This window comes from Cricetulus griseus, chromosome 3 (genome assembly GCF_003668045.3).
Source record: "Cricetulus griseus strain 17A/GY chromosome 3, alternate assembly CriGri-PICRH-1.0, whole genome shotgun sequence".
NCBI lineage: Eukaryota > Metazoa > Chordata > Mammalia > Rodentia > Cricetidae > Cricetulus > Cricetulus griseus.
In genome coordinates this window covers 135,019,472-135,033,777 of record NC_048596.1, presented here as the reverse complement: position 1 = coordinate 135,033,777, position 14,306 = coordinate 135,019,472, and the positions used below count along the sequence as shown (strand labels likewise).

At 40.2% G+C, this 14,306-nt stretch overlaps 1 protein-coding gene across 1 annotated transcript; it reads right to left on the bottom strand.

Moving 5' to 3' along the window:
* Nucleotides 1-12,979: 12,979 nt before the first annotated feature.
* Nucleotides 12,980-13,330, bottom strand: LOC100770850 (developmental pluripotency-associated protein 5A). Its single transcript, XM_035442322.1, has one exon. The coding sequence runs from the start codon at nt 13,328-13,330 to the stop codon at nt 12,980-12,982; it is 351 nt and encodes a 116-aa protein (XP_035298213.1).
* Between the last annotated feature and the right edge of the window lie 976 nt (nt 13,331-14,306).

Below are 14,306 nucleotides of genomic sequence, written 5' to 3'. Positions count from 1 at the left end.
CCCTGCTTCTCTGTCTTTTCTTTAGTGTCTATAATTTTCAACCTGTCTTTTCTAAATCCACACTCACCCCTCTCAGGCAACAACAATCCTGCATCTTTCAAACACTTCTTTATTCTTCCTAGTGTCATTGGAAGCTGTGGTGTGTCATGTAGTTCAATTTGTGACACCCCAAAAATTCATTGTAGTGTATCATTGGACTGTCTGAAGACATCTGACTTCTGGTATATCATCATCACTTCAACCTCACTGTCTTGTGTCCTGCTTTCTTGTAAATCGGTGGCTTCTTTTGCAGTAATTCTCTGGGCGGTGCATTGTTATCGCAAAGCTTGTGCTGTTGCTAAGGTACTAATGTTTTTCCTGTGTTCTCTACTCACAGGCTTTACTTTGGAACATGTGTGCTATTGTCATGGTGCATGCAAATGCAGAGCTGTAGGAGAAAAACTGTCAACTTTGCTGTAAGTGGCATGTAGTTTCCTCACAGTAGGCTGCTGTTGGGTGTGTTTGTCATTTCCTTGTGTGTTCTCCAAGATGACACTTTTTTTTTTACTCCTTTACTGTCTTTGTACAGTGACACAATAATCTCATGTGCTCTTGTTTCTCATAGGTCAATCTCCAGTTTCTTCTAGTCCATCTCTGTGTAGGGCATTGCTGTAGCAAATTCCTGGTCGCTGTCTAACCACTATCATTTCAGTGTTCCTAAAGCGCAGCTTTACCCAGCAATGCACATTCTGTTGTTCTGATGCAAGCAACGTCAGTGTAGTAGTAGTAATCAAACCACCCAGTATTGCCAAGAGGACAGTTTTCTCTGCTGTCAAATTACAATGGTTTTTACAAATATGACACTATGCAGTGTTTTAGTCACCTGTGCATTTCATTTCTAAGGATATCATTGTGTACAGCAAAAGTTATACATTCTTAGACCATGAGTTCCTATTCCTTTCTCGTTTGATCAATATCATGGTACAATAACAAACTCATATGCTATTTTTCTTGTTTTAAGGGCTGAGTTGGTCAGGCTGGGGCAAGAAGAAGGACTGGGAGCAGGCTGCAGCTGGACAAGGCGCCCTGCCCCCTCCCATGTCCAGGGAATCCTGTCTCCTACCCCAGTCAGCCCAGACCCCCACCTCACTGGGCCCTGTTCCTCTGGAAGCAAGTCCTCCCTGTGTGTACTTGAGGGGGGAGGGAAGCCGGCGGCCCCAAAGGAGAGCCAGGGGCTGGACACTTGGGAAGCGGGGAGGCAGAGAAGACTCAGAAAGAGAGCTGGGCCCTTCCCTTGGATTTCTCCAGCTGCAGCAGGCATTGTGGCTGAACCCTGGGAGCCTGGCAGGTGCAGGTGCATTTTCCCCTTCTCTCTTTCAGGTCTTTACCTCTCCGTGCCTGGCGCTTGGTGCAGGGCAGGGTTCTCTCCGCCACCTTGATGGGGTCCGCAGGTATTTCCCTGCCAGGTCTGCCACCCAAGCTGTGTTTTTTTCCTGTACTGCGCCTAGCAGCCTACTTAGAATTGGTGCAGACCAGGGGAATCCAACTGTTTAATTAAAGCAAACATCGCAAGGCCCGGAGGAGGACGTTGAAGCAATGTGATTTCGGTCCAGTGCTTGAATACCAAAGTGAAGAAATGTAATGAAGCGCGGGTAAATGGCAGGGGTATCTATGACTCTCTTAAGGTAGCCAAATGCCCCTTTATCTAATCACAACTTTTCTTACAGTAACTCTCTGAGAATTGCTTTTGTATAACATAGTTCTTGCTCTTATAAAAGTACTACATTTGCCACTCTGTACTTAGCAAACTGCCTTTCCTAAGGAAGTATAAGCTTCTATTCTCATGCAAACAACTACAGATCTGTAGCAGTAAACGCTTTTGCTTTTTTGTCAAGGACACTTTGATTTTGCTGTGGTTGTATTACACTGATTTTGCAATACACTATGATACCTATTCTTGGATGTTAACTTGACTACATCTGGAATTAACTAAAATCCAAAAATGGTAGGCACATTTGTGAAAGATTATTCCTTAATTTGAAATAGGTAGAACGCTTCTAAACCAGTTCTTTGAGGCAGTCAAGACACAGCTTTTGTCTTGGCAACACCTTCTGCTGGAAGCCTATGTAAGGACATGGAAGAGGAAAGCATTTGCTTATTCCCTGCTTGCCTTGCTAGCACTCCTTTCTTTGTATTGCACCTAGCACTGCTTCCCTTGTATTAGAGCCAGCACTGCTTCCCCTGTATTAGAGCCAGCACTGCTTCCCCTGTATTAGAGCCAGCATTGTTTCCCTTGTATTAGAGCCAGCTCTCATTCCCTTGTATTAGAGCCAGTGCTCATTCCTTTGTATTAGAGCCTAATTCTTCAGGAATCCTGAATATCCTGAAGACCAGCTGAGACATCCAGCCTTGGCAAATAACAACTCCTTGATTTTTGAACTTTCTGTTTACAGGCAGCAATTGCTGCACCAGTTGGCAACAGCCTGTAAGATATTTTAATAAATCCCCCATATATAATTTAATGTTCAGTTACTCTAGAACAGAGAACCCTAACTCACTTATTGTGTTGTTTTCTAGTCTCTTGTTTGTGTGAGTGCCAAAGACAGTAATGCTTCCATTACAGATAAATTTTGTTGAGGTCTCATCTTCTGCACTTGTAGAAACTCTGTCCGTGTACAGTGCTACAGTAATTACCTCATGTGCTCTGATTTTTTAGAAAAAAATCAGCCAGGTGGTGGTGCATGCCTTTAATCTGAGCACTTAGGAGGCATATAGAGGCAGACCTCTGTAAGTTCAAGGCCTGCCTGGTCTGTAGAGGGAGTCCCAGCACAGGCTGCAAAGCTATAGAGAAACCATGTGTCCAAACCAATAATTAACAACAACAACAACAACAACAATAATAATACAGCAATCAGATTTCTCTTAAAGCATTTCTGAGTGAGTTTCTTTAATATAATAAAGCAATTACTGTTGGAAAAGTACTACAGTTTCCAGAGTGTTCATAAAAACATCTTTTAATTAAGAACTTACATGCTGATGTTCTGATTTAAGCTACTTTATGAGCAGGTAGAATGTCCAGGAGTAGCTGGCCATCACAAGAAATTGAATGATATTTTTGAAGATTGTTTCATTTTGCTTTGTTTGAACATATTGTTTTTGGCTTATTGCCTTTTTTCGTTGCGTATTTGTTTCCCATTTTTATGGGATCATGGGTATGTTTCTTATTTTTCGTTTGCCTGCTACTTTTTAAAGAGAGGGAGAAAGAAAATAAAGTTGGCTAAGTAGGGAAGTAGAGAAAATCTGAGAGGAATTAAGGGAGGTGAAACCACGATCCAAATATATTACATGAAAATATTTCAACAAAGAATTCACAATTATTGGAATTTTAAAAAACAATGAAGAACAAAGAGGCAGGTAGAAAAATAGAAGCAAGTTTGGGAGGAGTTGGGGGTAAAATAGCAAATATGATCAAACCATACCATATAAAATTCCCAAAGAAGTAATAAAAATGAGAAAAATAATAGTCTTCTTGTCATAGCAAAGCCAGATGGTCTTCTGTTGATTACTTTTTACAGCACATGAAAATTTAATAGAGGTTATTATATTTGTCAACTGCATTAGAATAAAGTAGAAATGTACTAAGGGAGATAACAATCATTTTGTATCAGAGTTCATACAATTACTATGTCTAAAGCTATGTGTCCATACATCATAATTCATTTAGTATATTTCCTTGTCATTATTGTTAAATGCCACAATTCCCAGTTTTCCTGCTGCCTAGAATATGGAGAATAGGACCAGCAAGCTTCTTCCTTGGGTAGTTTTGAGAAATCAAACCAAGCACAGGAATCCTCAAATTTGCCTGACTCAGGCCAGTGAACAACTGCAAGTCAATTTTCTGCCCTTATTCTCTCAGTCCATTTCCTACTTGCTGTGTAGTTCCTTTTGAATCCCTTACTTCAGCAGCTGTCTTATATCTAGTGGGGTATACTGCATACCCTAGAAAAGTCTATAATATGGGACTGATTGGAATCAAAATGTGGGAGAATTTTCTCGAGTCTGGTGCCTTAGACCACTCGGCCACCCTGACAAGATAGGAGATTTTTCTAATCTGTGGAAAATACAAACTCTTTTGTTCCCCAAATTTTCAGGTATATCATCTGGAAGTAATGGGGCCATTTGTTATTTGTTTGTTCATTTTGTTTTTGTGTTGTCTGGGCCAGAGTCACTTAGTATTTGATATCCACCTTGAACTTGTGACCTCTGTCCAATTTGCTGAGTTGTGGGATTCCTGCCATGAGACATCAAGAACTGATGTCCATGTGCCAGGGTGGTGGGGCATACCTTGAATGCAAGCACCTGGGAACCAGAGGTGGGAGGAACTCTTTCAGTCCCAGGCCAGGCTGGTCTACAAAGTGAGTTCTAGGAAGCTAGAACTGTTACCCAGAGAAACCCTGCCTGGGAAAAGCAAGCAAGCAAGCAAGCAAGCAAGCAAACATACAAACAAACAGAACTGTTATCTATTTCTTTTTACTTTGCCTTTTGTGTCAAACATCACTTCAACTTCTGGGAATCTTACCATCATATTTTGAGGACAGCCAGACATTTGGAAAGACCAACCTCCATGAATGTATGTCTGTACTAGTTAAATTTTGTTTCTGTAATAAAAACATTAACAAAAACCAACTTGGAAAGACAGGGTCTCTTTTGTTTATATATGCTAATCAGACTTGATCATTAAGGGAAATCAGGACAAGAACTTGAGCAAGAGCAGAGGCAGAGACCAGAGAGGAAAGTTGCTTGCTGGCTTACTCTCTAGGGTTTGTTTCTCCTGTTGCTATCATATACAAATCTACATAACCTGCCTAGGGCTGACACCCCTCTCTGGACTCTACCCTCCCACATAAATTACTAACCAAGAATGTGTACCACAGATATGCTCACAGGCCAATATGATGATAGCAATGCCACAAATGAGCTTCCCAATTCCTAGATGACTATTTTGTGTCAAGGTGATAAAATAAAACCAAAAAACAAACCTAACAAAGAAACCAAAAACTAGCTGGGCGTTGGTGGCGCATGCCTTTAATCCCAGCACTCGGGAGGCAGAGGCAGGTGGATCTCTGTGAATTCCAGAGTGAGTGCCAGGATAGGCTCCAAAGCTACACAGAGAAACCCTGTCTCGAAAAACCAAAAAAAAAAAAAAAAAAACCTATCCAACACAATATCCTAGCTGATGATCACACAAAGATCTCAATTCAGACAACATATTGAAAATAAAACAATTAGAGGGTTGTGGATGGCTTAGCAGTATTACTCTCAGTATTTTCAGTGAACTGGGGTTCTGTTTCTAGTAGCCACACGAAAGAACAGTGCTGGGTGCAAATCCAGTAACAGGTGGTCCAGTTCTCTCTTCTGCCCTCTATAGTCACCTGAATGAACATGATGTACAAAGACTCATCCAGGAACACACAGATATACTTTAATATATATAAATAACTACAAAATTAAAATATAAGATCTGTTAAGAATTTAGATGAAAACAAAAAGAAAGAAAAGGATATCTGGTTAGGAAAGCATCATAAAGCAACTCCTACTTGAATATCTTGTGACAAGTCTTCTCCATTCTTCCATCTTTTCAACCAGAGACACAAGACAGGTACTAAAAATTCAAGCAGCTAAAAGCCTATAACAAAAAGGAGATGAATAAATGGTGCTGTGTGAAGGGACACTATCAAAGAAGAAAAAGAACACTTTATTGGTTGCTAAAAATGTGAAGACACTACAGTATACCAATCATTCATAATTATTGGTTGTTTTAAAAAATGAACTCATCCGTGTATGAAACATACATTTGTAGCTCACCAAATGAAAGTGTAGTTGTTGTGTGATCAGCCTGAGCCAACTTGGAGAAGGAATCCAAGGGAGTATAGCACTGTGAGACCTGCATATTAATTTTATTGTGGAACTATTCAACATTGCCACGTTATGAAATTAGCCTAGATGTCTTTGATGGATAATCCTAATTGTTATCTTTCTTAATTTTTTTGGAGTTGCACTTGTAGGCATGTCTTTGAGGGTAGTGTTAGTGAAACATAATAGCGATGGAAGATCCATATTGAATATGTGAGCCACCACCCCTAGGCTTCAGTCTTAGATGGAACAAAATGGAGAAATAGAGCTTTAGCACTCACCTTTCCCAGACTCCTGTTCTTTGCATGAGGTAAACTTGCCCCAATAGCATGCCTTTCCTCCCATGAAGCACTGTACTTTTTTTCTGAAATGTGAACTAAGTAATATGCTTCCTTTGGTAGATCATGCAGGTGATCCCAGCATCCTGGAGGCTAAGGCAAAATGATCTCCACTATTTTGATGCCATCTTGGCATACCAAGCAAGTTTGAGAAGAGCCTGGGTGACACAGTGAAAATCTATTTGAAAAATGTCGTAAATATCTTCTTTTTGTTGTTCTTATTTTGTTTGCTTGCTTGTGACAGTTCTTTTATATAGCTTTGGTTCACCTCAGTTATGAATTGGCTCATACTCATTATGTATAACTAACTGTCCTTGAACTCCTAGGGGTCTTCCTCTCTCTTCATGCCAAGTGCTGGGATATAAGATCTCTGCCTTTATAGCCTGCTGTTATTCTGCTAAACAGACATTGTATTAAAACAAACAAACAAAAACTTATCATTGCATCCATTGACTAGCTCATGTCTCAAACATTACCTGAGAAGCTATTTTTTTTGCAGTAGATGGTGTTTCACACACACACACACACACACACACACACACACACACACACACACACTACTGGTCAATATTCAGATAATGAGAAACTACAATATGTTCATTCCTCAATGGGACATCTATATCAAACCCTTTGTGATGCTTTTGTGGTTGTCATTGTTACTTTTAGTTCTCGTTTGTGTTGGTTTCCTTCTTATACTTCTTTCTAGTAATGATTCCTATTTTGTTTTGTGATTACCCGAATTAAATGACTGCACCAGGAATAAACACAAGTCAGGCAATGTGGTTTTGTGCTATAATTCTTATTTAGCAGTCAGAAAAAACGAGTAGGTGGATCATCATGGGTTGGAGTCTGAGTTCAGCAGTGAGTCTCAGTACACCATAGACTACAGAGTGAGATGCTTTCTCAAAAATGTATCAAAATGCCCATCTCAAATGCAACATGTATTTGAAGTGCACAATGGTATATTTCCATGTCTGTCTTCACCTTTAAGCAGCTCCTCCTGACATAAATTTGGATGAATAAAAACTTCACTGTTAACCAATTTGTATTTGTGATATGTGCATTTCTTATTTTTTTTCAGTAATCTGGTAATAGAGTCATTATTTTTCCATATGGAATTTATTTTCTTTTATATTGTGTAAAATATAAAAGAGGTCCTAGGGCAGCCTGGATTGGTAGAAGCAGGGCTTTCAAATGGTAGCAATAAGGGATCAGACTTTTGAAGCTTTTAATTCCTTTGCTAATCTATCAAGTCATGTCTGCCCTCTAGTGGTTACATGTATCAGCGCAAGCTCTCAGGTTTCAGACCAGAAAACAAAAAAGTTTTTTTTTTTTTTTAAGATTTTATTTATTTATTATGTATGCAACATTCTGCTTACATGTATATCTGCACACCAGAAGAGGGCACCAGATCTCATAATGGATGGCTGTGAGCCACCATGTGGTTACTGGGAATTGAACTCAGGACCTCTGGAAGAGCAGTCGGTGCTTTTAACCTCTGAGCCATCTCTCCAGCCTGCGCAAAAGGTTTTTATCTGTGTCTGATTCTTTTTACTGACCACCTAAAACTTTGCTTGAAGGAAAAAATATGGGAATTAATAAAGAAAATTTCTACTTTATAAAAATGGTATGCAGTCCATACTTAATGACCCAAATTTCAAGGTAATGTCATCCCTTTATTCCCTTGCCTTAATACAATTTGTGCATTTGAATGGATGGATTGGGGGTGGGGTGAGTGGGGTTGGGAACAGGAGGGATCAGGCTGGGTGAGGTTGGAGGGAGTGAGTACTGGGAGGAACAACTGGAATTGGGGGGCATCTATGGAACTAGCTAGATACTTAGTGCAATGGAAACCCCTAGGAATCTATGAGGGTGACTGTAGCTAAGACTCCTAGCAAGAGAGATATGGAGCCTGCACTGGGCATCTATTGTAACCAGGCAGGGCTTCCAGTGGAGAGACTGGGACACCAACTAAGCCACAAAACCTTTGACCTATAATTTGTCCTGCCTACAAAATGTGCTGTTGTAAAGGTTCCACAGAAATTATGAAAGTGCCCAACCAATGATTGAAGCAGCTTGAGACCCATACTATTTGAGGGGGGCTCACCCCTAACACTGTCTGGAGGGACATGATTCAGAGGCTGGATATCCTAGAAATCTAGAATTCAACAGGAAATGACTAGCAAAAAAGGAAAAAAGTCAACGAAATGATTCCTAAAGACATTCGGCTGTACTCATAGATTGTTGCCTAGCAAAATTATCCTCAGAGAGGCTTCATCTAGCAACTGATGGAAAAGAGGCAGAGACCCACAGCCAAACATTAGGCAGAGACTGAGGAATCCTGGAGATGATTGTGGGGAGTGACTGTGGGAGCCAAAGGATAAAAACACATATCAAAAAACCCACAGAATCCACTCACCTGGGATCATGTGAACTGAATTCAAGGCACCTGCGTGGGCTGCCCTGGGATCTCTGCATATATGTTATAGCTTGTTCTGCTTGTGGGACTCCAACTTTATACACTATGATTAAGTGGATATCCTTTGAAGGCCTGTCCTTTCCAATATTGTTCAAATCATTTCATTTTTACACATGAAATAAATTTAATACTTACAGTTCACTTGTCAAATAGTTAGTATTTGCCTTTATTTTCTTTCTGACACAGCTTCTTACTGTGTACTTCAGACAAAGACTGGCTTGAAACTCCTGGGTCCTCTCATATCTACCCCTTAGTATTAGGATTATAGCCATGCACCACTGTGCCTGGCTCAGTTTCTATTATATCTATGAATACTTTTTCCTGACAAAACATGATAAAAATTAAGATTAACACTTGGGACACAATGATGTCAGTTAACTAGTAGAGGACCTAAAACCAAAAGTCTCAACTCGACAAAAAACCCTGTCCCCAGCTGCCCCTCCAGCACCATTGAACAGGGCTTGGGCAGCACAGCAGTATTGGGAAAGAAGTTGCTTTCATACTATTGTGTTCTTTTTAACTGTGGACATGTTGAACTGTGGGGGTGGGCTCAGTAGCCCTGCAGCTTGGAAAGAAAGGCATGGGTCCAGCTGCTTTTTTTATACAGCCCCACAGTCGAGTCTCCAGTGTCTGGAGCCATCTGTCAGGCTGTCTACACTGTCCCTCTCCTGGGCAGCCTTCAACCTCCACCTTTCCCCTTGTCAGTCTGTACCCCAGCAACATGGCTCTTCACACAGCCTGGTTCAGAGCAACTGGACGGTTGCTTCACAGTCCTGGAAGAGTAGTAGTCATCAATATCTCCTAGCTTCAAACCATTTGACCAAAATAGTGATCTGCCTGCAAGATTCTCTGGGACAATAGTAGTTCAAGAATTACGTCAGTAAACAGCCACTTTCTAGTTGGATTTAAACCCAATCATGTGACAGATCTGAGGCCTGACAGCGTTTTTTTATTTTAAACAGATATCTTTATTGATTCTTTGGAAATATCACATCATGCACCCCAATCCCACTCATCTCTGGTCTCTCCATATTAATCCCTCACCCTGATGTATTCCTTCCCAAAAATCAATTGATAAAAAGCTAAACCAACCAACCAACCAACCAACCAACCAATCAACCAATTGCCCACTTTGTTCCTCTGTCATAGAGATGGCTGTGCTTTATAATTACTTAATGTCAGAGACTTTAAACCCACTATTGATGCTCAAGGTTAACAATGCAATATTTAGTCTAAGGTGTGTCTATTGTCTCTTGCTTTGACAACAGAATACTTAGTTTAGGGAGTGGTTACTACATATTTTGTGTATTAAGAAGGTAATTGTGCTTGCTTGTTTTTTTGTATCTTGTTAAGGAAGTCTCTTTCCCTTCCCCCACTTATGATTGGGGTATGTAAGGACTTTTTTCCTTCAGTATTCACTGCAGCACCCACCCAATTCTATCCTGTGTCTCTGTCTTTTCTTTAGTGTCTATGTCTTTTCAACCTGCCATTTTTTAATCCACACTCCCCCTCGTGCAAGAACACAGACAACAATATTCCTCTATCTTTCAAATACTTCTTTATTCTTCCTAGTATCATTGGAAGCTGTGTTGTGTCATGTAGTTCAATTAGTGACACCCCAAAAATTCATTGTAGTGTATGATTGGTCTGGTTCGAGACTTCTGGTTTCTGGCATATCATCATGGCTTTGACCTCATTGAAACTCCTCTAAGATATTCAGGTACTACAGCTTCAAGCAGCTAAAAGCCTATAATAAAAAAGGAGATGACTAAAATGCTGCAGCGTATATGAAACATACATTTGTAGCTCCCCAACTGTAAGTGTAGTTGTTGTGTGATCAGGCTGAGCCAACTGGAAGAATAAACCTGAAGGAATCCAAGAGAGTGTAGCACTGTTTGCTGCATATTCATTTTATTGTGGAACTATTCAACATAGCCAAGTTATAAATGTATCTTAGTTGTCTGTGATGGATAATCCTAATGTTATCTTTTTTAGTTATTTTGGAGTTGCACTTACAGGCATGTATTTAAGGGTAATGCTAGTGAAACACAGAAACTATGGAAGATCCATACTGAATATGTGAGCCACCACCCCTAGGCTTCAGTCTTAGATGGAACAAAAAGGAGAAATAAAGTAGAGAATTAGCACTCACCTTTCTCAGACTCTTGTTCTTTGCCATGAGGTAAACTTGGCCCAGTAGCATGCTTTTTCTGCTATGTTACACTGTATTTTTCTGAAATGTGAGCTAAGTAATATGCTTCTTTTGTTAGTTCATGCAGGTGATCCCAACATCCCGGAGGCTAAGGCAAAATGACCTCCACTATTTTGATGCCATTTTGGCATACATAGCAAGTTTCAGGAAAGCCTCAATGTTTCCTATTTTGTTTTGTGATTAACCAAATTAATGACTGCACCAGGAATGAACACAAGTCAGGCAATGTGGGTTTTGGCTATGATCCTTAGTTAGCAGTCAGAAAAATGGGGTGGGTGGATCACAATGGGTTGGAGTCTGAGTTCAACATTGAGTCTCAGTACACCATAGACTACAGTGTGAAATGCTGTCTCAAAAATGGATCAAAATGCCCATCTCAAATGCACCATGTATTTGAAGTGCACATAGTCTATTTCCAGGTCTGTCTTCCCCTTTAAGCCACTCCTCCTGACAGAGATTTAGATGAATTAAAAACTTCATTGCTAATCAATTTGTGATCCATGCCTTTCTTATTCTTTTCAGTAATTTGGTAATAGAGTCATTAGTTTTCCATATGTAATTTATTTTTCTGTTACATTGTGTTAGGTTGTTGTATCTCTCACAGCCTGGATTGGTGGAAGCAGAGCTTACAAATGGTAGCAATAATACATAGGACTTTTGAAGGTTTTAAATCCTTTGCTAATCCATCAAGTTATGTCTGCCCTCTAGTGGTTACATGTATCAGTGCAAGCTCTCACATTTCAGACCCGAAAACATAAAGGTTTTGCATCTGTCTCTGATTGTTTATACTGACCATATAAAACTTTGCACGAAGGAAAAAATATGCGAACTAATAAGGAAATTTCTGCTCTATCAAATCATATGCAGTCCATATTTAGGGACCCAAATTTCAAGATAACGTTATCCCTTTATTCCCTTGCCTTAATACAATTTGTGCATTTGAATGGATGGATTGGGGGTGGGGTGGGTGGGGTTGGGAACAGGAGGGATCAGGCTGGGTGAGGTTGGAGGGAGTGAGTACTGGGAGGAACAACTGGAATTGGGGGGCTTCTATGGAACAAGTAGATACCTAGTGCAATGAAAACCCCTAGGAATCTATGAGGGTGACCATAGCTAAGACTCATAGCAATGAGAGATATGGAGCCTGCACTGGGCATCTATTGTAACCAGGCAAGGCTTCCAGTGGAGGGACTGGAACACCAACCCAGCCACAAAACCTCAAAAATACAATGTTTAGCAGGTTGTAGCTATTTTAGCAACTCAGAGAACTTATTACTGTGTCAGCGATTTTGAGTTCTGTTCTTTTTTGCATATAAATACATTTATTTTTATTTATTTGCTACTATGTAGTTGTCCATTTAAAATCATGAATTATTTCAAAGTTCAAGATACATACTATCCAGGCAGAGAGGTCCAGGTTGCAGGGGCTTGCAATGGCTGGTCACATCACACCCTCACTCAGGAAGCAGAAGGATGAATGTATTTTTAGTTACCCTTTCCACTTATATAGTCCAGGATCCCAGTGAGGGAATGGTGCAGCTCACAATGAGAAGGTCTTTCCAACTTGATTAATGTGGTCAGGATAACCTTCTCAGGAATGCCCAGAGGTCCATCTCCCAGGCGATTATGGATTCTGTCAAATTGACAACATTAGCCATTACAGCAGATGAGGTAGACAGTCAAACAATAAACATATACATCTAATTTCGAAGTGCATGAGAGATTGAAATGAATTTCTCTGTTGGTTCAAGAAGCCCATAGACTGTGTAGGGAATCAGGAGGGACTAAGAGAAGAATGGCATAAAGTAGTATCCTGGGTTTTCGATAATGTAATTTTTTTTGATAGGGAATTGTGCTTTCAATCCATTAGATACAGTGCCAAGAAACTATTTAAATTTTGTTATTTATTAGCAACCTTGGAAAGAGATATTCTCATCAGAACTCACTGCAAAGCACAGATCCAGAAATATCTCATTAGACTGTAAATGATATAACAAAGTTAAAAATCATACCAGAATTGCTCCACAGCCTAATCTGTCACATTGACTGGAACTGGCTTCACTCCCAACACTGGCCTAGTTCCAGGTTCTTCATGGCTTCCTCCAGCCTGAGCATTCCTCTCTCCTGGCGCAGGCGGCACCTTTCAGCCATGGACTGAAGCATCCATTTGGCCCGAAGCTTGTGGTCGTAAGAGCCATAAACTAAGACCTCAGTGAGTTCGGAAGATTCCAGGGTCTTCAGCTCGAACATGGCCTGGCTCACCTGCTCAATGTGAGGGATTCGAGATCCCTGTGGGCCAAACAGATATTTTAGCAGCAGCGTCTGTACTTGGAATACTTCTGGATCTTTCAGATCTTCAGGAATTTTCACCCACGGCGGGATATCTTGACGAGTTGGGTAGGTAGCCATCTCAGTTCCTCGAAAGCAACCTGTTACAGTAAAGACTCGAGATAATGTAATTTCTTTACCCAACATATATTCATATTCATTGAATGTTTACATTGGCTCAATCACAGGGCAGTTTTCATTCTATAGAATCTGTAGAAAAGGTTGTTTCATGTCCATCAAAGTGTTTTAAACTCATGAAAAATGGTATTGTATGGAAATCTGGGAACATGCTTGAAAAAAAATTAAAATTCGGGGTGGTGTTGGTGCACACCTTTAATCCTAGCACTTAGGAGGCATAGGCAGGTGGATCTCTGTGAGTTCGAGGCCAGCCTGGGTTACAGAGCTAGTTCCAGGACAGCTATGGTTATTACACAGAGAAACTCTGTCTCAAAAAACCAAAAAAAAAAAAACCCACAAAAAATAAAAACAACTATAATATAAAATACATGGAGAAGACTGGGGAAAATGTTGACAAAGTTGTGACAGGCATTAATATCGGCCAACACTTTACTTTGCAATATAATCACTTGTATTGAGAACAGTGGTAGCAGCAATGCCAGTCAATTGTCCTGAACACTTACTACTTGTCAAGTCACATGTAAGACTCAATGTCATGTGTCATTTCTTAGGCCTTTCCATACTCATCTGGGTTCTGTTAATAACCACACAGCAGCACACCAATGCCTATAAATCTGGTTTTAAATGATCCAATTCTCTCTTCTGGTCTCCATAGGCACTTGAATGAGCATGGTGCACATAGATTCATACTGACAACAATAATTTCATAAAATATAAACAAATAAACCACAGAAAACAACTCCTCACTATAAGATCCCAAGACAGTTCTGTATTTCAAAGTCTCAACCAGAGAGAGAAAATAGGCACCATAGCTTAAAGCAGCTAAAAGCCTATAACCAAAAAATAAAATAACTAAAATGATGTTGTGGGCAGGAACGCTACAAGGAACAAAAGAGAACAGTTCATTGATTGCTTAAAA

Excerpts from the sequence above, each read along its gene's own strand:
- LOC100770850 (XM_035442322.1), bottom strand. The coding sequence starts at position 13,330 with ATGGCTACCTACCCAACTCGTCAAGATATCCCGCCGTGGGTGAAAATT.